At 41.2% G+C, this 26851-nt stretch overlaps 1 protein-coding gene across 5 annotated transcripts; it reads right to left on the reverse strand.

The window, feature by feature from the left end:
- Positions 1-878: 878 nt before the first annotated feature.
- MXD1 (MAX dimerization protein 1) lies at positions 879-26851 on the reverse strand. Of its 5 annotated transcripts, none has more exons than XM_032178050.2 (6): positions 26108-26194; positions 25282-25381; positions 19760-19789; positions 6054-6168; positions 4127-4286; positions 879-3417 (listed from the first exon to the last, which is right to left on the reverse strand). In XM_032178050.2, exons 1-6 carry the CDS (start codon positions 26178-26180, stop codon positions 3230-3232), a joined length of 666 nt encoding a protein of 221 aa, XP_032033941.1. In that variant the 5' UTR covers positions 26181-26194; the 3' UTR covers positions 879-3229. The 5 variants fall into 5 exon arrangements, with proteins under 5 accessions (XP_032033941.1, XP_058284740.1, XP_058284741.1 ...); XM_058428757.1 differs by lacking the exon at positions 26108-26194 and adding an exon at positions 26733-26851 and having other exon boundaries at positions 1121-3417; XM_058428758.1 differs by lacking the exon at positions 26108-26194 and adding an exon at positions 26790-26826 and having other exon boundaries at positions 1121-3417.

The raw sequence follows: 26851 nt of genomic DNA on the forward strand, positions 1-26851 counted from the left end.
TTCAGTTCAGAATCAACACTGACATTATTTTCATCTTGGGTTGACAGGGAGAATCTAGGTCCTGCCTAAAAATGTGATGCATTTTGAATCACTAAACTAGCATTAGGTGTGTGACTACAGAAAGGAGCCAGCAGTTGCTATCAGCACCTTGAAGAATTCAAGATCTCTGCTTAGCAAAAGAAAACCAAAATAACGACGACCTGGGTGCTCGGCCCACCATTCAAAGCCAACAGGGGATGGAAAGCTACGTTTTCAGGATGTTACAGAAGCACACATATATATTTTCTCACTTCATGAAATTAAATTAGACTGCGTACTCTTATTTTTCCCACTTGGCGTTATGATGGTATCAATAAGAGTGCAGTTTAGATTTTTTTTAGCTTTTTAAAATCAACTTTCACATAAAAATATGCATGTGCCTATATTTATACACATCTGTATTTACGTACAATTGTCAAAGTCTTAAAGGCTGGGGTTTATATCTCTGCCCATCCCCTCCCAACCCCAAATCCCTAATAGAAAGGTTTTCATCTTGCTTAAAAAGACAAAACAACTAAAAAGACTATAGCTCTTAGCAGTCAGGCTGGTGGATCAGTGAATGAGAGAGGACAAATTGGCGAATCAGGGCTGCCGATCAGCCACGGGGGGCGCGGAGGATGGGGTTGGGGGAATTAGCTGCCTTGGGCTGAGTTTGCTGGTCCTGAAGATTACAGTTTTGGTTAGAGAGAGAAGCCTGTCTAGCATGCTGACTCGGTCTACCTCGAGCTTTGAAAGTAATGTCTAACCCTGCTGCCAGTTTATCACAAGTGCATTAAAAATATAGAGATCAAGTTCCACATTTATATGCAATCAAATTGAAAAGGACCAGACAAACAGTGCAAAGGTCAAATAATTACTGTTTTATATTGGGACAGTACATTTCAGATTTCAACCAAAAGACAAAAATGCAGTTTAACTCAAAGGCACAACAATTGAAACAGAAAATAATGGCATCTCTTGGATGCCTTATTTCTAAATTAAACAAAGAAGTACACAAATTTTGTTCCCTTCCCTCCCCCAGTGCAAGCCCACAAGCTTTTTCCAAAGTCTTGAGCTTTTGATGCTGTCCCGCATCGTGGACTTGTGAGGCGCTTGGATGTAGCAGTGAAACAAAACGCTTGAGAGGTCTAGTGAATGGCATTCAAAAGGGACCTCAAAGTGCAGGCATATCTTTTTCAAATATGTTACAGGCTGAACTGGCTCTTTGAACACTATCACTCTGCTTAAATCCAGGAAGCAGGCTTTAAAAATGCAAAAGGCATACAAGTTGTATTTCAGTGCAAATCTCTAGCTGGTTATTGGAAAAGATTCCAAAAATTAAAAAAAAAATCCTTTGTGTCACCTGCCCCTCCCCCCACCCAAAGCTGAAATGAAGCAAAAACAGAACAAAACAAAAACAGAAGAATTACAGATGACTTTGGAATCATTTAGGAGTCCGCTACTTCCAATTAGAACATTTAGAAAAATACCTTAAAGAATCATTTTTAAAAAAACACAAAAGTAATCTTGCTTTTTGAGATTGCTCTTCGGGTATAGAATGAGCTTCCGTGTGGAGTGCATTTGAACTTTGACCTTAGCTGTGTGCGAGGTGCAGGCGCTGGGGGAGCTTCAGGCTGTGGTGTGCAAGTGACCACAGGGGAGCGTGGGGTGGCTGCCCGTTGCCGAGTCAGCCGTTGAGCCCTTAGGTCGCAGTGCGTCCATGGATTTTAGGAATGTTCTCATCACTTTGTGACACACTCTGCTTCAGCATCACAGATTTTACAAATGGTTCAAATTCAATGAAAAAGATTCGCCAGAGGCTGAAAACATCAAGACCTCAAAAATATGAATGCAAAAATATTCAGGGGAATGAACTAATTTTGTAGATACCTACATACAAAGTTTCTAGAACATCTATAAAAGCACAAAGTCATAAGAATTTATTTTCCATTACATTAGTTTATATAAAATGAATAAATAGTATTTATAGATTTAATGTGTCTTATGTACATATACATGTGCTCTGTTTTAGCTTAAATAAAAATGCTACAAAGTCGGAGACCACTTGAGGGAGAAATCATAACCAAAAAGAAAAATCAGCCTTTTAAACTATCAACCCAAAAGCCTCCATAAAGAAGTTTCTGGGTGTGTCCAAAAATAATCAATAAGGAGAGGAGTTCTAGTAACGGTGTACCATCCTCTCCAGTTCACCCGCAACAGAGAGTAGAAACGTGGACTTTTCCTTTCACTGATAATGGCTACTAGCTCTGCTAGTGCCACAGCTCAGTTATTGCTGAAAGTTCAATAGGAAAATAGATTATAATTGGACCAAATGTCACTATTTTGGGGGGAAAAAAGGATAATCACTGTGTTAAGTGGGAAATGGAGATCTCATTTATCTCTGAGGTAGGAAAAAAAAATGTTCCAGAGACAAGTAGCATTAACAAAGTTGGAGGGGAGAATGTGCCTCGAGATAGCAGAACACAGCGAGGTCCCAAGAACATCGCACAAAAATAGATTGTACCGTTTTGTTTGTGAGAACAAACAATTTGGAACTTTGATGAGCTGTGCAACTCCAAAGACACACTATCAAGGTGTCCATTTTAAAGTGAGAAATACTGCTCCCATCCACACGCGGTGCGTCGGGGGAATGAGCATGCGCGCTGTGAAGGGCGTGTTTTCTAGAGGTATTCCTGACTTCCTCACTGGTGGTGAGGTCCATGGTTAAGTGCTCTTAAATGCCGCTTTCAAAGCTTACTTTGGAGTTCTGAGATCAGGATCTCAATTTCAAAAGTTTGTTTCCTTCAGTTTCCTAAGTACAAGACACACTTGGACATTCCTCCTAGGCAAGTAACATAGTAAGCCAGAAAACTGGAAGAAAGGTCTGGGAGAGGACACGAGGAGAGCAAAGAGGGGGACTGCTGAGATGCGGACATTGCTTATTCGGTCTAAGAATTCTTGGATGCTTCAAATTGATTGGAATGTATAGTCTCTCAGAGACAAATTTTTATGGCGAGAAAAAGAGAAGCTAGTGGATGCAATCAGAAACCCACAGTCCTAAGCACTTCCTTGAAAACAGTTACAAAGCTGATTTTGGTCAAGGTGGGACACTGAAGTGTACGTGCAAGGGAGTTGTGGGCAGGTCCAATACGTTACCTAATCAGAACCAACAGGGAGAACCTTCAAGGAGACAGCCGCAGTGCCCACTCTCTTAGAGACCAAGACACGCCTTGTGACTGTCCTGCAGCTTTATTCTCTTGATGCTGGCGCTGGAATAGCCCTCATCACTGCCGAGGCTCTGCATGCTGCCCCGCTCGTCAGAATCGCTCACACTGCTGCTGCTCCAGTCCAGATCACCCGTGAGATAGTCCGTGCTCTCCACGTCAACGTCAATTTCTTCTGCAGGGAGGACAAGAGAGAAGAACATTGATGAAAGCGCTCTGCAGAAAACTCAGGCGCGGTGGCTCATGCTTGTAATCCCAGCACTTTGGGAGGCAGAGGCGAGTGGATCACTTGAGGTTAGGAGTTTGAGACCAGCTGGGCCAACACAGTGAAACCCTGTTTCTACTAATACAAAAATTTGGCCAGGCGTGGTGGCTCACGCCTGTAATCCCAGCACTTTGGGAGGCCAAGGTGGGTGGATTACTTGAGGTCAGGAGTTCGAGACCAGCCTGGCCAATATGGTGAAACCTCATCTCTACAAAAATACAAAAATTAGCCAGGCATTGTGGTGCGTGCCTATAATCCCAGCTGCTTGGGAGGCTGAGGCAGGGGAATCGCTTGAACCCGGGAGGCGGAGGTTGCAGTGAGCCAAAATCACACCACTGCACTCCAGCCTGGGTGACAGAGCAAGATTCCGTCTCAAAACAAAACAAAACAAAACAAATTAGGCTGAAAACCAACCCCAATCAAACTCTTCTGTGGGTTGTCACCTAAGTGTTAGCAGGGAGGAGGAATCTGTCACTGGAGGTCACACTGTTCGACTTCTCTACATCATACCCAGTGTCTTAGTTCTTCTTACACTCTGCCTCCTGTCTGCAGCACTGAACCCCTGCTCTGAAGATGGGAGAGGACAAGGGAGACAGGGAGGAGAGCGAGAAGGGCTCACCCCTGTCGGAGTCGGAGCGCTCCGAGGAGACGGTGGAGCCGATGCTGTCCATCCGGATCCTCTCAATGCCCAGCTTCTCCAGCTGCCTCTTCAGGTGTCGCTGCTCTCGCTGAAGCTGGTCTATTTGGTGAATGGCTTTTCTGTCACAATCTTCAAGTTTCTGCAAGTTAAAGGGGTAGTTGTTGGGCCCCACAGGGAGATTTCTAAATGGGCAATGGCCCCTGCATCTTCCCTCTAGCAGTGGAATGCGCCACACTTCCTCAGATGCCTTTCGGTGCCACTCGTCAAGCTTCTGCCTGAGACAGGAAGTCAACTGGCCAGTGACTCCTGGCTTCGTCTGACTCTTCAGCATCGCCAGTGCTGGGGGTACTTGTCCTGTCACAGGGATTCTGGGGGTGAGCTCTCACACGCTGGCACCCTGGTAGCCCTCAGTTTTAGTATCAAAAAGACTGCAGGCAGCAGCCCCCAACCTGATCTCCCTTGTTTGCAGCGATCTCCTGAACACCTGATCTCTGAACTAGAAAACTGCACGTGATGGGAGCTTAAGAAACACGCTTCCATTTAAAACTATGTTTATTCAAGTACATGTCCCAATTACACAAGCACTTTTTGTGTCATGCCAAATCTCAATTAACTTCTGTTTGTTAGCAGGAAATAATAGTCCCTTTTGATGTCCTGATTCTAATTTGTCCAACAGAAGAGTTTAGAAAACACATTTCCATAGAATACTCATTTTTACAAATCTGCCCCCTAGCTTCTCATATTCTTCAGATAATTAAGAAGATTGTTTAATTGTAGCTGTTTTGCTTTAAATAGAGGTTTTCTCCCAGAATTGTCATGAATGCAGGCTTCTAACCATAATTAAAGTAACATTTGTCCAACTATAATATGATTATACAAACATGCCAAACAGGGATTTTGGCTGTGGCTCTCAAGACTTTGAATCTAACTCCCCTTACCCTTTGCTATTCAGGTAGCATAGAGAGTGTCAACTCTGTGCCTGACACCCTAGGAGGTGTTGGGGCTGCGAGGTGAGCACAAAGACCCAGTCCCCTCTGTCGTGGAGTGTACAGTCTAAGGATTGAGACAACCCAATGGTCACAAAACCACTGTCAAATGTCAGTTATGACAGGGCTAAGAGATAGCCAGTGACGGGACCACCTGTCACAGGAAGGAGGTCACTGATTTGCAAAGTCAGCGAAGGATTCTCAGAGCTACAGAGACTTGCACTGTGATCTGAAGAATAAGTAGAAGTCCTCTAGGTGAAGAAGAGAGGGGAAAGTGTACCAAGCAGAGGGAACAGCATGGACAAATGCCCTAAAGTAAGACAATATGACAGTGCCAGGGACTGGAAGAAGGGCTGGAGAAAGGGGAATTGGGGAACAAGATGGTGCTGCAGAGGCAAGTGAGGACCAGGCAAGGCACAGCCTGGGGCAGGCCGGGTGACAGAGCTTGTCCTGAGCCACAGAAGAATTTTAAACAAGGTCACATGTTGATTTGTGCCTTGGAAGGACTGTTCTCAGGAAGCATGGAAAGCAGATGGGAGGGACCCAGAGGGATATAAGGAGACCTCTGAGGATTTTATTGCAGTAGACAGTGGGGGTGAAGATGGAAGTAGACCGGGTTGTAAAATATTTACGCCTTGGAGATGGCCTAGATATATGGTTAAGGAGCAGGAGCTATCAAGGACTCCTGAGTTTCTGGCTTGTACAACTGGATGGAGAGTTGGATGGACCATTTAACCTCTGGTGCATGGGCGTGAGAAACACTCAGTTGGGTTTTGAATATGTTGCATTTGAGGTACCTGTGATTCATCCAATAGCCAGACTGGAGGAGTTCAGGGGAGAGGACTGTCCTGGAGATGTAACAACAGACAAACCCTCACTGAACAGGTAAAGATAGAGCAGCATCCCAACAATACACTTACCTTTATGTGCAATTTGGCTTTTGTTAATAAACTCAACGTAGTGTGTCGACTTGATTCGGGTCCAAGTGGCACCAGCCCCTTCAACTTCTCCAGGCACAAGCGAAGATGAGCCCGTCTATGAAAACAAGACCACAGTAGCATTTGAGAGCTTCACAGTGGGCCAGAAGCACCCTAGGCAGAATGAGTTCTAAAAGAGTGTGAAGTTGCTCAGGCTTTGCGATGGCAAATGCTACCAATGACCTCTGGCTGAATAAACATATTTTGAACCAGACAACTCTGGTGAAAACCAATGAGAAGCAAAATCCAAGGTTTTCGAAGCTAAGTCTATTGATAATACAAGTGCTGGGGTAGGGAATGATATCTGCTATTATATGGTCATTCACATGTGTAAATACTATATACAGTAATGGTCCCTGACTCATGATGGTTTAACTTACAATTTTTTAAATTTATAATGAATTTATCGAAGTATTAAATGCATATTAGACTTGGGATGTTTTTTATTTAAGATGGGCTTCTTGAGACATAACCCCATCATAAGTCAAGGCGCATATATATCTGTGGAGTTATTTGTTGAAGATTTATTTGTAATAGCAAAGATTGAAACAACTCAAATGACCAGCCAGGAGGGAAGTGGTTAAATAAATTATGCTACATCCACACCGTGGAGTACTATGTAGCTATCAAAAAGAATGAGAATGTGCTTTATGTCCTATTAGGAAAGATTTTCCAGATATATTGTTAAGTGGAGAAAAGCAAGATTCCAAACTGTGAGTATACCATGCTATCTTAAAGATGGAGGAAAACAACAATCTATATTCATGTTTTCTTGTATGTAGACAAACTCTGGAATGACACACAAGAAACTGGCTGGGCAGGGAGAAGGCAAGGAACAGTCAGACAGAGATAAGGAAGGAAGCGAGGGGGGTTTTACTGAGTCATTTTTTATACTTTTTGTTCTTGGAGTATGTCAGACTGATGCAATGGCACAGAGTGGGAGAAGGAGAAGGGCTGGATGAAGCAGCAGTCACGGCAACTGACTGAAGAGAGAGCACGAGAGTTGCTCCAATTTAGAAATTTACATTTCCTTGAAATGGTTTGTGCTTTATTCTAGAACCTGGATTCTTTATTCACAGAATCTTCTGTGAATGTAAGCAGCAGCTGAGATTTGGGGTTTTTGCTTAAGCTTACCACGTCCTTAAAGCCTTCCCAAGCCATCCTAGCTCACAGTGATTCCTCTATTTTCTGAGCACCACTTAATTGTTTATACTATTCACTGGGAAGTTCACTGTACTGCCTGAATTGTTTTGTATTTGTTACTTAACCATTCATTGCAGTCTCCTTAGAAAGTCAGGATTGCAGCTTAATCATTGCTGTGCTGCCACTGTGCCTCAAACACACACATGCTTAATAAGTGTTTGCTGAATGGATTATGTCATCTATTCAACTAGACTTTAAGCTTCTAGAGGACAGAGTCCATCTCTTCAGCAGTGCTCAGAGTCTTCAGGTTTTAGATAACATTCATTGCCTACACACAACCTACTTGGAGCAGAGCTCCCTGGAATCTAGGAGGCTCCCCTTCAGCTGAATTGGGAAACAATGCAATGGCTTATAGGTTTGCCCTTTTTCCTCTTAAGAATTGTACTGTAATAGCAAAAGTTGAAAATGTAGACCAAAAAAAGGAAATGGCTTCAGAAAGCTATAGGACAGGTGAATATGCATGATATTAATGTAAGAAGTCAATTCACACTCTCCAGGGAGACTTCAGGATGTTCCCCCAAGGCAGGGCTAGTAAGCGAGGCATTAGACTTCCTTCCTTCTGAGCCTCCTGCTTCTTCTAGGTCATGAAGAAGTTGTCCTAAACTCTCCAAGGGTGCTCTAAGGCTTGGCAAGCTTGGGGAGTACAGCATTCATTTCTGAGCTAGGAAGAGGTAATGGGACAAGGGCTTTACTATTTTGTAAGTCTTTCACTTGTTCTGAAAACCTGTCCATGTGGCAGAGTCACAGCAAAGACTCACATTACAGGTTTGCTCCTCCCACTACTTCATGTGGTGGGACAAGGGAAGGGAAGAAAACTTGTGTGTAAAATATACTTGTTCATCTTGGATAATATTCTTCAAAAAGAGCCACGAAAATAGATCATGTTATTAGAAACACCATGAGAAAGTATAATTTATACATTTATAAATTTGTCTAATTTATTTCTTGCCATAAAACTTATAGACTAATTTTCTTTTCCTTTTTTTTTTTTTTTTTTTTTTTTTTTTGAGACGGAGTTCTTGCTCTTGTTGCCCAGGCTGCAGTACAGTGCCATGATCTCAGCTCACGGCAACCTCCACCTCCCAGGCTCAACAGATACTCCTTCCTCAGCCTCCCGAGTATCTGGGATTACAGGTGCCCGCCACCACGTCTGGCTAATTTTTGTATTTTTAGTAGAGATGGGGTTTCACCATGTTGGCCAGGCTGGTCTCGAACTCCTGACCTCAAGCGATCTGCCTGCCTCAGCCTCCTAAAGTGCTGGGATTACAGATGTGAGCTAATTTTCAAATTAGAAGAAAAAGTTCAAAAATTAAAATTATATTTAGATATTTTTCAGCCAGCTTGTTATTTGCAAAGACTGCATGATTCAGAACAGTGTCATATTAGTACTTTTACAATGTTGGTTTATACGCAGATATGAGTGTGTGAATTTTTTTAGGAAGTTTGTCCACTGATAAAAATATAATAAAGTCATCTTTTGATGCATTGTCATTTCTAGCCTTATAGGAGTCTTGCCCAGAAAGTGCAGTTTTCACTACCCAAATGTGGGTTTCCAAAGAACACTCCTAGTTGTGAAACTAGAAATAAGCCATTTGACTAATTCCAGCTGAGGCTAATACTTGTTCATTCAGTGTTTTCTGGCCCAGTTCTACAAAAATAGGACCAGAATTCTTTCTGAATTTTTGCAGAGACCCAAAGCCAACTCTGTCTTTGGCAGTGTCTGCCTTGGCCTTCTCCGGCGCCTCACTGCTGCAGCCTGATGGCTGCCCCCTGCCCACATGCCACTGCCTGCAGAAATCCCCACACTGGTGCCCGGGCCAACCACAGGAGAGCAATGAAATATATTAAGTAGACTCAGTTCCATCATATAGTAGTGAAATCCAATCCCCGAACCAGATAAAAAAGCAAACAGACCCCTCTGTTATGTACAGCTCCTACCAAGGCTCTCCAACCCTGACACACACACAGACACACATACAGACACACAAACTCCTGGGATCCAGAATCCCTCTGCCAGCTCTGAGTACCCACGGAGCTCCCAGATCCAAAACAAGCAGAACAAACATCCGTCTCAGTTCTCTTTTCTCAGTTCTGACTGCTCCTCTGCCCTGCTGTCCCATTTTAAACCAGGTCAAACTCCCATTTGGGGAACTAGCAGGGGTTTTGCCATGTATCCTCAACAGGAAGCCACCCGACACCTCAATCTGACCCGGGAAGTTGACTCTCCTCCCGTCACATCTTCTTCGGTCTTCCCTCTGTTGCCAAGAGCTACCTCCCAGCTTCCTGGCACCCAGCTGCCTCTTCCTTTGGCACTGATCCACACTGCTTTGTACCTAGGCCATGGACTTTAACCAACTTCACCTTCTGACTCTTCAGAAATATAACTTTAATTATTCTGAATAGGCTGATATACCTTTGGTCTACAGTGGCATAAAGAAACCAATCTTTGAACTATAATAAGTCATGCTCTGAATCGAGTATGGCCTATAACTAGTAATAACAAATTTAGATACAACTATAGATTCTCTTCAGTAAGTTTTAAGTATCCCAAATTTTGTTGATTTTTATTTTTAATTTTTTTAAAAAATTCTCTTTCAGTCACTATGCAACCAAATACTAATGTAGCCATTAAGAGTAAATGTCTGGAGAAATGTGGTACATATACATAATGGAGTACTATTCAGCCAGAAAAAGAATGGGATCCTGTCATTTGCAACAACATAGATGGAATTGGAAGTCATTAGGTTAAGTGAAATAAGCCAGGCACAGAAAGACAAACATTGCATATTCTCACTTATTTGTTGGATGTAAAAATCAAAACAACTGAACTCACAGACATAGAGAGTAGGAGGGTTACCAGAGGCTGGGAAAGGTAGTGGAGGTGGGCAGGAGGTGGGGATGGTTAATGGGTAAAAAAAAAAAAAAAAAAAAAATAGCTTGAAAGAATGGATAACACCTAGTATTTGATAGCACAACAGGGTAACTATAGTCAAAATAATTGTATATTTTTAAATAACTGGAAGAGTAGAACTGGATGGTTTGTAACACAAAGGATAAATGCTTGAGGGGATGAACACCACATTTTACTTGATGTGATTATTATGCACTGCATGCCTGTATCAAACACCTCATGTACCCCATAAATATACACACCTACTACATACCCATGAAAATTAAAAATGAAGTTAATATTAAAAAAAGAGTAAATGTTTGAGTTCCTCGCTCTGTCACTTACTCCCTGTGTGACCTTGAGCAAATTACTTAACTCTGTGTAGCCTCAGTTTCCTCATCAGTAGAATGAGTGTGACAAGTGCTTCCCTGGGAGGGCCGTCATGGGTATTGACTGAGACAAGGTATGGAAGCCCTTGGGTCAGGGTCTGACAGGGAGTACTCTGTATATGGTAGCAGTTATTCTTTCAATCCTAGCTTCCTCTGTAGAAGGAGAATTGCTGTAAGCAAACACAGATAATAATAGCACTATCATATTCCTTTTACAATCAATAGGGTACTCGAAAATGTCTCACTAGGCAGACAGAGGCTATCTGGCAAAATCCATTTTTCTGAATACTTTCTTGAAGAAAATGGACATCTTTTGTCATTAAAATAATTAATGGAAAATCTAATCCATTTTCTATGGAAACACAGAAAGTGCTTATGCTAAAAGTACTATTTCTTTACATTTACAAAATTAGCAAGGGTTTTATAAAGCCAATGAATGCAAAATAAAAGATTCCTTTATTTCCTATTCAAATCATGGAGAGGCAGGGGTAGAAAGGATTCCAAGGTTGGGAGGGAAGCAGCTGCCTCACTTCTGCTTGCTGCAGGAGCAAGTGTCCTGAAGAGTCTGGGCCTCCCTCCTTGATCTTGACTGCAATGGCCAAAGGAGAATAAAAATAGAGGCAAATATGTATTGACTTGGGAAGTCCAAGCACAGAGATCTTCACATATCTCATGTGCAATAGCAAGAAGAAAGTATAACATATTGAGGAGCAAATTTAAAACAGATTGGGAAGGATCTATGGGAAGAAAACTATAAAACTTTGTTGAAAGATACAAGAAAATTTGAGTAAATGAAAAAAATAGCAGATTCCTGGATATGAATCCTCCAAACAAAAAATGTCAATGTTCCTCAGTTTGTTTACAAATTTAACACAATTCCAAGAAAAAAACTCCCAACAGTGTTCTTTTTAACGCTGGGACTACACTTCATCTAGAAGAATAGATGTGTGTGACACTGCCAAAATTTTTGAAAAAGAAGAATAATGAGGAGGAATGTGCTGTACCAGATATTAAATTGTATTATAAAGCTTCAATAATTAAAAACAGTGTAGTACTAATACAGGAATAGGCAGACAAATCAAGTGAATAGGACAGAAATCCCCAGAAACAGACCTAAGAATAGATAGGACTTCAGCACATAAAGGAGATAACACCGTAAATCCTTGGGGAAAGAATGGATTATTCAGAAAATGGCAAGAGAGTGAGGAGGTTAACATCAAAATAAATTCCAAACAGATTAAAGATTTAAATATAAAATATATTCAGATACCACGTATTTCTGCTGTTAGTTTTCCTTAACTCTTGCCAGCCATGAATTATGGAAAGTAAATATCCAAGTGAAGGAAGTTATTAATGAAGAAGGTGCTGAGCTGTTTGAGGCACCAGCTCCTACCAGAGCTTTGGCACTGATAGAAGGCACCTGGGCTAACCTGCGTGTCTCAGACAATTCTGACTGTAGCTCTTCTTATTTCTGCCTCCAGACAATGCTTCCTTGATTCTATCTATGGATCTCTCTCAGGCTAGTAGATCTGCAAATTGGGGAATAGATTCAACAGAGTAGGATTATTAGGTAGATGGTGCTATCTGTAGATAGTGCCTCCTGCATTTAATATACTATCCTTAAAGTTCTTCCTGACTTGGATGTAATCAAGACCAGAAGTGGTACCAAATGAGGGGCGTGTGGGTATGTGTGTGTGTGAAGGAAGCACTGTTATCTGTGATTACTTCTCTTTATTGAAAGTGTAACAGGCTGGGCCGGGCGCAGTGGCTCACGCCTGTAATCCCAGCACTTTGGGAGGCCGAGGAGGGTGGATCACTTGAGGCCAGGAGTTCGAGACCAGCCTAGGCAACATTGCGAAACCCATCTCTACTAACAATACAAAAACTAGCCAGGTGTGGTGGCGCACATCTGTAATCCCAGCTACTCAGGAGGTTGAGGCACAAGAATCGCTTGAACCTGGGAGGCAGAGGCTGCAGTGAGCTGAGATTGTGCCACTGTACGCCAGCCTGGGTGACAGAGCAGGACTCCATCTCAAAAAAAAAAAAAAGGGAGAACTATTATGTTATGTTCTGCTGCTTTCTTAGGTCCCAGGCTATATTTTGTTTCTTTTTTTTTCTGCATTGTCAACCAGGCTGGAGTGTAGTGGTGCCATCACAGTTTACTGTAGCATCAACTTCACAGACTCAATCAATCCTCTCACCTCAGTCTCCTGAGTAGCTGGGACTACAGGTTTTTTTTTTTGGTACAGATGGGTCTCACTATGTTGCCCAGGCTGGTCTTGAATTCCTGGGCTCAACTGATCCTCCCACCTCGGCCTCCTAAAGTGCTGCGATTACAGGTGTGAGCCAGCGCCCCCAGCAAGTCTTGAGATACAATATTGAGTAAGATCAAGTCCCTACCTTTGAGGTAATTGAAATTTAGTTGGAGTGCTCAAACATGTAGATGAATTATTGCAGAATGACTTGTAGGAGCTATATTCAAACACTGATAGATACCAGCTCTCACCTAAAGTTATAGAATGGGCTCCCCTTTGCTCTTACCAAACACGTTCTTTCTTTTCCCTCACCCTCAAACATCCCATCTGACTTAACTTCTTTCCAAGTTTTCACAGCCTATCATAACCTTCTTTTCCTTTCCAAATAGATCACCCTCAACAGGGTAGCCTGTTTAACTCTGAGGTTTCACCATTTTATCACCTATCTTGGTGTGGGCACAGACTTGCCCAATTAAATAGCATCTTAAATCCTATAAGATAATTGGAGGTTGAACAAAAATAATTTTAGATATGGGTATGTATGAGCTGTATAATAAGGAAAAGCAGGTATTTAGTATAGAGTAAGAAGGAACAAGTTTAAATAATGGGACTTGTAAAATTAATCCCTTAAAATGTCAAGGGTCACAAGAGATTCTGCATTGAGAACAAAGCCCTACTGGGTTAAACAGAAAAAAAAATCCAGGTGAAGACTACAAGTCATGCTTTGAAGAGGGAAAAAATACTTTCCTCCTTTTTCTAAAATGATCCCTTTCTAAACAATTGCCAAGCGCATCATTATTACCAACTTAATTGGAATCCTAAAAGGTTTTGAATATTTCTCACAATTGTGCTGATAAATCTTTGTAGAAAATACAAAGATAGTAATATACTCAGTGAATAATACATAAATAGCAGTTCACAGTGGCTACATTTTGGAGAGATAAGATCACTTCATTATTAAAGTATGAAATATATAAGTACACTGCATTAATATTTCCTTTTCAGAGCCTAATTTTCAAATACAACATATATATTATAATCATACCTGTTGGCTCTATCCCACTATTTGACTATTAATGCCTATGACAAAAAGTAAGGGAATAGCCCCAGGGTTTCAGATAGGAGACTGGAAATTGGTCAAATGACCAGCATGTGTCTCTCCTCCAAGTCTTGCCAAAGGCAGGTGTCATCTACTCAAGGGTTATAGTACAAGGAAGATGATTCTTGTGGTACAAATGTGAGTTCTTCTCCAGACCATCAATATAGATTGGATTTATACACTGATCGCTGTGTCTCTCCTTCGTAATAACCTTACCCAGTGTTGCAACAAACATGGACTTGTTACAACATCCCAGAGTGAAATCTGAATGTGGTCAAGAAAGTTCAGAAACAATAAGAGTGATGCAATGCATACCACAACTCAGGACCAGCGCAAAAGTCAGGCCCCAGCCCTTTCCATATAAGGGACTTGGTCATTTGAAAAATCAAAACCCAAAAGGAACAACTATAGGGACCTGTAATCAATTAGAATATTCTTTCAGAAGAGACCTGACTGAATTGATTTCTCATGCCAGGCCAGATGCCACTGAAATACTGTTTGACCAAATGGAAATAACAGCTTAGATTGGGCTGCGGAGTCTTCCCCATGGAGCACACATGGAAATCTTTTGTCACAGGGTCAGAAGACTCTGGCAGAGGTAGTAGCTCTAGACCAGGCACCTAATTCTAGCAAGAGCTGCATATGTACCATTCCAGAAAAATGGATGTCTACTATTAAAGGAGATGCCAGAGCCATCTTTTGAAAAAAGAGTCTATTCTACCACCTGGCTCCTGACCTATTGGCTGTAGCTTACATGTGTTTGCTCAGTCTCCATTTGCTGAGGGGTTCATTGAAAGGCTTTATTTTAAATTGGAGGAATTCTCAGTTAAGAGAAATAGCAGAATTATCATCAATAAAGGGTATGTAACAACAAAAGATTCAAATATGTTTATATTCCAACAATAATCAATTAGTTAACTAAAATGGGAAACCAATAGCAATCTAAAAATATATAAATCCAGGAATACCTTTTACAGGACATGTAAAAGACCTGTGTGGAAAACTTCACTACAAAACTTTGCTAGAGACAGAAGAGAGATCTGAATAAATTAAGGCACACATCAAATCCTGGATGAAAAGATCTAATATATAAGCATGAACTTTTAAAGGTTAATTTATATTGGAATTATGCAATGTCAATTTTTAAACTCCCAAAAGAATTCAGGGGTTGGGAAATTCACAGATTAAAATTTTTTTCAGGAAAAATAAACTGGTGAAAATAGATAAGAGCATGGAAAAAAAAAAAAAAACGAGAATGAAAGGGTATATATTGACATAGGAAGAAGAGATGGATCAATGGACTGGAAGAATAAGTCTAGAAAGAGACTTAGCCATAAACAAAAATTAAGTATACACCAAAGGCAGCAACTCGAATCAGTGAGGGAAGACTGATTCTGTAAAGCTAAATGATAAACTGGACAGCTATGTGATAGAAAAAGTGTCCATATCTTTCATATATGTCCTTTATATTATGGAAACTTTTTAAAATAAAAAGATAAATTCTTTAGTAGAAAATTGGGCAAAGGCTATTTAATAGACAATTCACACAAAGAGACACACAGAGTCAAAGACATAAAAATTGTTCAACTATGCTAGTAGTATGAGAAATGCAAATTAAAACAAGTTGCCTGTATTTTTTTTTATTTTTTACTTATCAAACTCATAAAGGTTTTAAGTTATAACATCAACTTGTGAAGTGTAGGGAAAATACTGCCTGTAACCTGCCTGGTGGACAATCCAGCAATCCTAAAAATGTGTTCACCACCAATTCCATAGCTATACATTTATCCTAAGGAAATAATTACGACGTTGGACAGAGATTTTTCTACAGGTGGTTTAAGAAAGCATTGTTTAGGTTCTGGGAAGAATCTAAACTAGGGGACTGATTATATGAGGTTTAACGTATTCATATAATATAATATTGGACATTAATGTTGGAAAAGGAGATTTAATGACTGGAAAATGTTTATAACTGGAAAAGATGCTACAAATTATTACTATACGATCCCATGTTGGTTAAAAAAAAGTACACACAAAAGTCTAGATGGATATAGAACAAATGTTAGCAGGTGTCACCTCTGAGAGGCCTATTACAGGTGATTTTTACATTCTTTGTGCTTTTCTGAATTTTCTAACTTTCTACACAAAACTATATTTTCAGTTCTTTTCCAAAACAATTGGAAAGATATATTTCCAAGTTCCATTGGTTTTCTCTGAGTGCTAGAACTATGGACAATTTAAATGTTTAGCATTATTTTCTATATTTCTCAAAATTTTCTGCAAGATTAGTTTAAAAAAAGAAAAGAAAAACCACATACACGCACCCCGCACCCTCCCAAGGGTGTTTTCTTAGGAGATCAGACCCAGAAAATTAGTTAAAATGCAGAGAAACACAGGCCATGTGCTGACTGACAAACCCCCTGCAGAGTGATATTAATCTGAGCTCCTCCACAGCAGTGTGTAGCCTTTACTGGACTCTGTAGTCCCAGCACCTACTACACAGCATCTTAGATGCTCAACACCTATTCTGTTGAGTAGAAAATACTACCACCACCATTCCAGAAGTCTTTTCTTTTATTGTCCCACCAATGCAAAGATATTTCAAAGTGTTGGTGTTGGGTATAATATCCTTACAGTGGAGTCCTGATAACATAGAGTAACACTAACTATTTAGAATCTCTAAAGTGCCATAGAAAAGGTTTCCGTTCAAGAAAACTAACCCAAGTATAATCAACTCTGCAATATCAAGAAAAGGGAAAATCCCATTGTTAGAAGTTCTTTTGCTAAGTTGCCTTTTCTTCTTCGTCTTCTTTTTTCTTTTTTTTTTTTTTTGAGAGCCATGGCAATCTTTTCACACTTGATTTTAGCCAAAAGGCCGAGAAGCAATGAAAGCCATGATAATCTTTTTATGCAATGTTATCAGGTAAAAAATGGCTAAAGTGTATTAGCATTTACCAGAGTGGTATTCTTTTATAGAACTCAGCTACTAAAACCAGGGAGAGTACAAAAACAGCTGTTCAACTGACCTCCAAACCCTGAAGTTCTTAAGCATCCACACTAATAAGAGAGAGGAGCCCGGCAACTTTAACCTCCCCTGAACTGAAGCAACCAATGCTTGCTTAAATTAAGTAAACTAAGTCCTGATTTTCCTTCTCTTCTGTTCACATGTTCTAGACTAGAAAGTTTATCAAGACCTTAAAAGACCAAATTCCAAAAAAAAGAAAAGAAGGAAACTGGGTAACTAACCGTTCAACAAGCAAAAGTTGACTGGTCATATGGAAGCAAGCTCAATTATAGGCAGCTTGCCTAGTGGTGACTTCATGTCCAGTTTTCCAGAATTTTTACCTCTAGCTTCTTCTGCACATCTCAATCTTAGCACTTAGTATATTAACTGAAACTGTCTCTGCATCTTTCCCATTGGACAACTGCACATTTATCTGGGATGGGGACCTTGCTGATCTAATACCCTACTATGAACGCATTTAATACCCAGTAACACGCACAAGTTCTGGGGCCACCATAGACAGAAAATAAACATCCCTGAGATGCTAAAATTAATAATACAATTGACATTCTGTGGCATTCCTGCAGAGGCAAAAGTCACAAAGTTTTAGTAAGTCTTTATGTGAAGGGATCAAATTTTAATAATAATAAAAATAAATACCAAACTAAAGTATTAGAGGGGTGAAGAACTAGAAGACTCTTCAGAAGAAATAGTCCTGGTTTACCCAAATCACTGCAAAGGCAGGAAGAAGGGAGAGAATCTGAAGAGAAAATCTAAAGATGAGAAACAGAAGCCATAACTGACTACCTTTCTCCTTTAAGAAGAGATACTTTTGAGTTTCTAGTTCATGATATGTAAATAGCTAAAGCATAAAGGAAGCTCCAGCTTAAAACATGGTCAGTCACAATCACAGAACAATTAAAAGGGAAGATGAAGGGATGAGCAGAAGCGTATGTGCAGTGAGGCACACTCACCATCACACACACACACACACACACACACACACACACACACACACACACACAAAATTCCATAGTGGAGTAAAGCTAACCGCCCTCTTCCCGGATTCTACCTGCTTGGGAATTTACTCTGCCCTTTCGCTGATTAAACATAAATATCATTCAGATCCTGACTTTCAGAGTCAGGCTCCTTTTTCAAAGAGGGTTGGCAGGAAATAACCACATGTCTTTACAGAGCCATCATTACACATCCTTTTCTTGTTCATGCAGGGCACTGAGAAAGCACTCAATTTGGATGGGTAGCCTGCATTTCAAATTGATGGGAGCTCAGAGACCAGAATGAGGCTAGTTCAATGGTTCTCCATCATGGCTGCACATGAGAATCACCTGGGGAGCCTTTGAAACACATGAGTGCACAGCCTCAACCCAAACCAATTAAATCAGAATTGCTAAGGGTAACGTTTGGGCATTAATTTTGTTTGTCTGTTGGCTTTTAAAAGCTCCACAAAAAGTTATCATTAATTTTTTTTCAGTATGGTAAAAGCAAGCGGTTTTTTTTGTTGTTGTTGTTTCGGGTGTTATGTGGTTTTTTTTTTTTTTTTTTTTGGTGTTTACTAGAGATACAAGAAAATTTGCTTTAAAATACTTCATGGGAAGAGGTGGTTTTGCTTACAGAAGACTGACAAAATGTTGATAATTACTGAAGCCGGGTAATGGATACATAGGAGTTGATTACATTAGTCACTCTACTTTTTATTTATTTATTTTTTTGAGACGGAGTCTCACTCTGTTGCCCAGGCCGGAGTGCAGTGGCGGGATCTCGGCTCACTGCAACCTCCGCCTCTAGGGTTCAAGTGATTTTCCTGCCTCAGCCTCCCAAGTAGCTGGGATTACAGGCATGTGCCACCACACGTGGCTAATTTTTGTATTATTCGTTGAAACAGGGTTTTGCCATGTTGGCTAGGCTGGCCTCCCAAAGTGCTGGGATTACAGGTGTGAGCCACTGTACCCGGCCAGATTTGAAATTTTCTATAATAAAAAGTTATTTTATAGAATCAGCAGAAATAAACCTTTGTTCTTTACCCTCACCAGAAAAATATACAAGTGCATGTGTATAATGTGCTTAATATAAAAATATGTTCAAAAATACACAGAAAGCTTTGCAAGTGATTCTAATGTGCAACCAGAGTTGAGAACCACTTGGCTGCCTCACTGAAGGAGGGGTAACTTGATTTGGAAAATAAAGATTTAAGTAAGCAGCAAGAGGCAATCCAGGTGAGAGAGATTCCACTCAGGCTGCGGCAAGATGGAGCCCAGTGAGGGCGGCAGGCCTCCTCTAGTTAGGCACCATCTCCAATTTCTGTCATGCACACATTTGCCTGAATTTTGAGACCCTTCATTCACAAGTAAACTGCAAATACACATACATACACATGTTAATACACGTGTTAATATATACATACATGTATATTATGTTTGTGTATATATATCTGTCTATACATATTTTAGATAACACTGCCAATTATATTCAGTAGCATGTAATTTTTAAAAAACACTATTTGTGGAAATGTTGCCTCTGACTAAAATGCTTTGGTCTGTGGAATGGTCATTCAAAGGCCTTCTTCAGGAATGGGCTGGTGGGGGTGAGGGTTAGGGGTGTGGTCTTTTAACTGGCAAGCTCTACATCTACCTAAGTAATTTATGAGCAATGCTGCTTAGAGGGCGCTGGGTGAATTCTGAAATCAGGCGCTACTAGTGGGAATAGTCAAAAAGAGCAACCAAGTTTGAACTTAATGAACAGAGAATGCAACAAAGCTCCCCGCATTCCACCTCCCAAATCCCCAACTCACCTATTCTTCTCCATTTCATTGTGAGTTGATCTGAAAGAGGGAACAATAAGAGAAGAATAAGATATTTTTGTCTTAAAGAACTACTTCAACACCAACTCAATTCTTTTAACTTCTTTCTCTCTGAAGTTGATAGGAGAGATGTAGAAAGGGAGAAAAATTAACTGGGCTCTACTAAAAAAATTAGTCCGTTTGAAGAGTTAGATAAATGTAAATCCTAAAATAGAGTTCAAGGTAAAGCGACAAACCAAGAAGCATGCCTTCTCTAGTGGAAAAATAATCCATTTTAAGACAAGAAATAAAAGGGGTCTATTTATACAAAAACAGCTGCACGATGCAATGTGAATTTGCGTTATATAATACGACAAAGCTTTCTGTAGGCTAAGGGTAGAAAAGGGGAGGTAGCATCCCTACCCCACCCCTGCAGTTTTCCCTAGGGGTAGCATACACCAAAATTTTGTGTAAAGTTGCTTGACTATATTGTTTTAAATAGTAAAATAACCCCCTTCCCCAATCTTCTGACTCCTTGAAGTAACTATCATGTACAAGATGCTACTGTTAAATAGCAACCAAATGATTTTAGGAAGGGGTTTCCAAAGTTCAGCTCAATATAAAGATGATAAGTTGGTTAAAGCAGAAGTTAGAGAAATGTGAAGTCCAGCTTTGCCACTGATATACTGTGGAATGAATAAAATTCTTTACTATCCTGTTACTGGTTAACCTGTCTATAAAATGAGAATAAAAATAATTACCAATTATGTACTGAACAAGTATGCACCAATGAGGTAACAGCTGTAAAACTGATTAGACAGCCTTGGATGAAAGGTGTGATGGATATGAAACCATATGATTAGTGTATTTATGGCTGACCTTAAAGACAAGGTCTGGCCTAAGACTTTATGGACAAGTTACCATAAAGTCATAAGAAGTCAATGTGGCCCCTTTAGTGTCCTCCTCACACAACCCCTTCCTAACCAGTTATAAATTTGGAAGAAGTCACCAGCATTATAAAGGAGCTGAATCGTGACCTTTCTTATGAAAATTCTCTAGAATTTAAGCAGCTCAGGAGTTTACTCCCTGGTTCAGCTCATGAATTCTGTGGGGCCATAATCAGCACCTTACTGGGCTCAGGAGATAAATTCTCACAGCAATCATGGAGGAATACCACCTTAAGAGTGCTCAGCCACTCATTTACATCAGGGGCACCACCACCAAGTTCACTCATCAGAGAATGGGGGTAAGGACAGTGAATGTGGGGGGATGGCAGTGGAAGTGAGGACGTTGTCTTGAAATGAGAAATTTCCAACCTAGCATTAAACTTCTCTTTCACAGGGATCTTGGGAAGCAATTTTTATTCACGAAGAAAAAATAAATGAGAAAATGACAGTATTTTAAGCTTAGAATATTTGTTTTCTAGGTAAACAATACATGGACCTCATGTATTCAAACCAAGCCAAAATTGGTTAATTTAAAAGTTTTAGGCCGGGTGCAGTGGCTCACACCTGTAATCCCAACACTTCGGGAGGCCAAGGCAGGCAGATCATGGGTCAGAAAATTGAGACCATCCTGGCCAACATGGTGAAACCCTGTCTCTACCAAAATACAAAAATTAGCTGGGCGTGGTGGCGCGTGCCTGTAATCCCAGCTACTCACTTGAACGAGGGAGTCGGAGGTTGTAGTGAGCTGAGATCGTGCCACTGCACTCCAGCCTAGCGACAGAGGGAGACTCCATCTCAAAAACAAAACAAAACAAAAAAAACAAAACAAAACTTTAAAATTGTCAGGCATGGTGGCTCAGACCTGTAATCTCAGCACTTTGGGAGGCTAAGGCAGGAGAATTGCTTGAGCTCAGGAGTTGGAGACCAGTGTGGGCAACACAGCAAGAGCCCATCTCAATTAAAAAAAAAATAAAAGCTTTACATTGATTCACTTGGTTATCCCTGAGCATTCTCCAGTCACACTGTTCTGAAGGTTTATTGCCTTCAGTGGCCAACAGGATACTATAGTTAACAAGAATCTGGCATATACTGCAAAGCTTTGGCTCTAAAGCACGTGGCATTTTAACTTTAACCGGGACTAGTAAGTTCAAACCCTGACAGATTTGTTTAAATGGATGAAAGTAGATGGGCACAGTGGGATCCCAGCACTTTGGGAGGCTGAGGTGGGTGGATCACTTGAGGTCAGGAGTTCAAGACCAGCCTGGCTAACCTGGCGAAAACCTGTCTTTACTAAAAATACAAAAATTAGCCAGGCATGGTCACGTACGCCTATAATCTCAGCTACTCAGGAGGCTGAGGCAGGAGAATCACTTGAACACAGGAGGTAGAGGTTGTAGTAGGCCGAGATGGTACCACTGCATTCTAGCTTAGGCGACAGAGTGAGACTGTCTAAAAATAAATAAATAAATTAAATAAAATGGATGAAAGTATATGCCAAGAGTTGGTTGAGATTACCCTCTTTAACTGTAGACAAGGACCATCCCTTGTAGGTGGAGGAGAGGAAAGTGAATAGGTTGAGAAGAGAGTAGAAAATAACAGCACACAGGAAATTCTTACCAAATATTTCTGGATTCTTTGAAAATATATAGATAAACTAATAAATAGAGTTATATACTTACACAAAATTCTGAATCCCCAAAATAAACTTTTAAAAAAACTCCATAGGAGGCACAACTTCTTCCAAAATTTGAACAAAATTTTTAAAACTACAGATTTTATTTGATTACTTGAGTGTTAAACACATGGTGCTTTTTAAAGGGGACTTATACCTAACGGCTAGAGCATTACTGAAGTGTATCTAGTTTACTGAGTTATTAACAAAAAGCAGCCCTTTCAAAAATGATCAGTTCTGAGACTGCCAGCCACCTCCATTGATGGGTAAACATTTACGTTTTTAATTAAAGCATTGTAAGAACACACTGATACCTTGTGTCAAAACTATTTTCCATGTGATTACGGAAAACAATGGATAACTCTGGAATCACTGATAAAGGTCAAATTTCACCATTTAAAAATACACTCTAATAAAAAAAACTAAGCCAAATTATGGCATATCTGAGATAACCAGGAAAAATCCTTGGCTTCAAAAACACTCCTCATGTCAGGTCACTCTAGCCACTGTCTTATAAAACAACTGGGTGGCAAGTCCTGAACTTCCTCTTTCACATGAGTGCCAAAGCTTGCTTTACTCATTGAACAAAACACACTTTTAAAAAGTTCTAGATTTCAATTCTAAATAGTTAGTAATTGACTTCAAAAATCAGTAGGAAATAAACTTCCATCTTCCCATATTCCAGCAGTTCTATGGATAATTTCAAAAAACAATTGATATTCACAATTTCATTTTCATTTTTGTTGTTTTAATAAGCAACCAGAGAAACGTGAATAAGATCTGCAGTTTCAGTTCCCAAGAAGTTTCCTATGTGGCAAAATCTTATCTTTTATTGTCCAAGGAAAAGTACTTCCCCAGACTCTACAAGCAAAAAGCATAGCATTTCAACCTGTATGAACAAGAATAAACTGTTATCCAAGGGTTATGTAAACCAGCAGTAATCTCTCCCTATCCTTTACCTCAGTTCAAAATTCTGACCATACATGGCTGAGGATATAAAGCCGATTCAAATCATGGGGTCAAGCTGCTTTCTCGGTTATGATTGCTTGTTCCTCAGAAAAGGAGCTATTCCAAATGAGTCATGAAGGCAATGATCACACTGAAAGAAAACTACCTGCTCTTGCCTCACACGTTTGGCTGGTGCTACCTCTAGGTTTAATCATGGTCTCTCAGAAATCCTTACACCATTGAATATATTACACTAACTCACTATCAGTCAGGTATATGGACAACTGTGATAATCCCCTGTCTCTAACCATGGAAAGCAAACCAACCCATTAACAGAAGGATTTGTAGCCTTTTTTTTTTTTTTTTTGGCATAGTACTGATTATTAAAGAGAAGATACTAGAAAGAATCCATTTCTTGGCTTAAGATTCTTAACTACTATTATTTTTCTTTCCTAATCATCTTTTGGGACCAAGCCACTTCAACATCTCATTTTCTTATCCCCACTAGTAAACATCCCCTACAACCTTCCTGTGAAACTAAGGAAAAAAATAAAGTGTTAAGGTATTAAGCCTCAATAAGTAACTTGGACAATTCCTCTCAAATAATTAGTGGACAATAATAAAAGCAAAAATGGATGATGCTTTTCCAGAAAAATTAACTGAAAGGCCTCAAAATTCTTCTAAACAAAATTTTAAAAAATACTGTAACAAAATGCAACACAGCTTGTTTTTATACCATTGCATATTACAAGTCAGTATTAACATCTTTCTTAAAGTGCCTTCATACCCATGCACAAAACTACTGGCTACCACCTTCAGGCAATGCTCAGGCGGGAGGACCAGCAACACCCACCAGGTAATTACCAGGTGGATCCTTCAAGTGCCATTTTTATTCAAGGGCATGGCACAAGTAATGCTGCTCACATCCTGTGGTTCCACTAACGATACTAAAGAGGTGAACCAAGTACAGAAGACGCAGCAAGAACAAGTGATTTTTAGGTTTAAGTGGGAAATCCCTGGTCTGTATTAAGCCACAGAGGATATCTAAGTAGATACTTGCAAGGAGTTATTCATGAGGGTGAGGGATAAGGATTCTAAACCAGTGACGAAAATGTCGATGCTTTTAATTTACTGGCAGGAAAGGTATAGTTGAAGGGATCTAATAGAACAAATTTCCTAGCCAACTATATTTTAAGGGCAAAGAAGGGGGGAAACGGGCAGTAACATTGATGGACTATTTATATGTACCAGAAACTATGCATAGGACTTTAATATGTGATTTAACTGACCATGAACCAAATCTCCGGTGAGATTCACAGCTTTTAAGAACTACAGTATAAGATAATCTATAAGGCTAACATGGAAAGGTTGTAGCATATTAATATTTCGGTATTATATATTCCTCTGTCACTAAAGAGGTAGGTTTTAACCTTAATCATTCCTCTTTGCCATTATAAATAGAGGTGACAAATTAGAGTATCAAACAAACTACTGTATTTAATTTACATGTCTAGTATGAGATCCTATCACTTACGCCAAGTCAGGTACTTTAACGTGTTTATAAAATCATTACTATGAAAAGTAAAAGAAATGGATAATGTCCAGCATTTTGACTTATAGAAAACTTGCCCTGAATCTGCAACTTCTGAAGGGAAAATATTGTCACCGTTGCTAATCTCACTTGAAGCTTCCACAGATTTTTTTGTTCCAAAAGGGAAGAAAAGCAAAATTAAATTTTGAATAAAGTTCACAAAGAAATGTAAAACATTTCTATTTTTCTTTTCAGTTCCCTCAACCCAAACAGAAACAGCTTCCTGCAATGGCTTAAGTCCATGTGTACATTACTGAATCGTGACGGCCACAATGTAAATTTATAGGGTTATAATCACAACAGGCAACTTACATTCAGCAGTTTGTGTCACCTACAATATAATCTAAAAGACAGAAAGAAGTATTTACCAAATTACCTGCTACTGCTGTTATTCTTTTTGGATTTGTTCCTCCGTTTTAAGGCATCTCTGTCCTTGTTATTGTATGGTAACATGGAGGCATAACCATGTTCAGCTTCTAGAAAACAGGAGGATCCAGTTAATGAATGGGCCCAGAATATTTAATACTCTCTCCTCTCTACAGTATTTCCTTTTTCCTTTATTTATCTTTAAAAGAATATTGTGGAAATAATTAAATGGAGTAAGGTGGAATTCTGAGAACAATGATTTTAAAAAAAAAAACAACATTGTGTGAATATCGTCAGTTCGGAGCAGGTGTAAGGAGGATTCCAGCTGCTCATTGTTGAGAAAGCCACAGTAGTGGCTAAGCTCACGCAGTCTGGGTTCCCCACTGGCTACATCCAGCAGGTTGGTGCGGGTTAAGTGGGACCAGCTCAGGCGAAGGTGCGGGGCAAGCACCGTGAGCCGGGGACGGGGAGGCGCTGCTACTCTGCCCAGGAGACGGGGGGCGCCAGGCCCACCTGGGGGCCGGCCGGGACCAGCCCGGGTGAGGTAAACCAGGGAGGCTATCGGAGGGGGCCCCGGCCACCCACTCGTGAAGGGCTGGGGAAGGGGCGGCGTTCGGGACCCCGGCGGGCGGCAGCCCCTTCTCCACCCCATTCATTGCTTTGGGGCAGCGGCGGCCTCCCTTCGGACGGCGCGTGGGGTGAGCCGGAGGCGTTGGGAGCGCTCGCGGTCTCCCCGCCTCCAACCACCCCCGGAGCGGCTGGGCGCCCGGACCTGAGGCCGGCCCCACATGACCCCCGGCCTAGGTTCGAGTGGACCCCTCCCCGTCCCCGTGCACCTCTCTCCCGCCGCTCCAGATAGTCGGCCGCCTCCAGCAGCATCTGGATGTTCATCCGAACCGCCGCCGCCATTCTGCACCGGGGGCCGGAGCCACGGGACCAACCCCCACTGCCCACGGGCTCGCTGCCGCCGCCGGACCGCTGTGGAGCCCGCTGTGGACCCCGCGGAGCAGGGCTGAGGGAGCCTCTCTGGCAACCACGCTCGACAAGAGAGGGAGGGGGCCAGTGAGCTGGGCACCGCCGACACAGTGACAGAACCCGGAGCAGAGCAGCAGCCGCCACCGCCGCGGAGTGTTTATCCCCGACTCACCATCTCCCCGCCCCCAGCCCCTTCTCTTGACAGCCCAGCTTCGGCCGCGTTCCTCATTGGGCCCCCCAAGGAATGCCCCGCCCCTACACTTGTGCGATTGGGAGAGGGCTTCACGGCTCCACCCCGCAAAGTCCGCTCCTCTCGCTGGTTGGTCACACTTGACAAGGCCCGGGCTCCACCCCCTCTTTCCAATTGGTGACAGGATTTGCAACTCCGCCTCGTGCTCCTTCCTTGTTTCCCATTGGTTCTATACCAACAACCCGGGCCCCCTTTTGCTTTGTTAGTATTGGCCAAGAGCTGTAGAAGGCAAGCACCTCGCCGGTCTCCCATTGGTGAAGCCTTCGGAAACCTCCCAGCTACGATGATGTCACCTTTCTCTAGGCCAGGCGAGCCCTAAGTGGCTGATGGTCAGCGGCTTGGCTACTCCTCACCA

Source organism: Hylobates moloch, unplaced genomic scaffold (assembly GCF_009828535.3).
Source record: "Hylobates moloch isolate HMO894 unplaced genomic scaffold, HMol_V3 SCAFFOLD_15, whole genome shotgun sequence".
Lineage (NCBI taxonomy): Eukaryota > Metazoa > Chordata > Mammalia > Primates > Hylobatidae > Hylobates > Hylobates moloch.

What these genes read in the sequence shown, in the direction of transcription:
- MXD1 (XM_058428755.1), bottom strand. Translation starts at nt 25,923, where the DNA reads ATGGGGTGGAGAAGGGGCTGCCGCCCGCCGGGGTCCCGAACGCCGCCC. An exon ending in TGGTCCCGGCCGGCCCCCAG is followed by an intron (nt 25,382 to 25,784) that starts GTGGGCCTGGCG and finishes CCTGTTTTCTAG; the next exon opens with AAGCTGAACATGGTTATGCC. An exon ending in AAGCCAAATTGCACATAAAG is followed by an intron (nt 4,287 to 6,053) that starts GTAAGTGTATTG and finishes TTTAACTTGCAG; the next exon opens with AAACTTGAAGATTGTGACAG.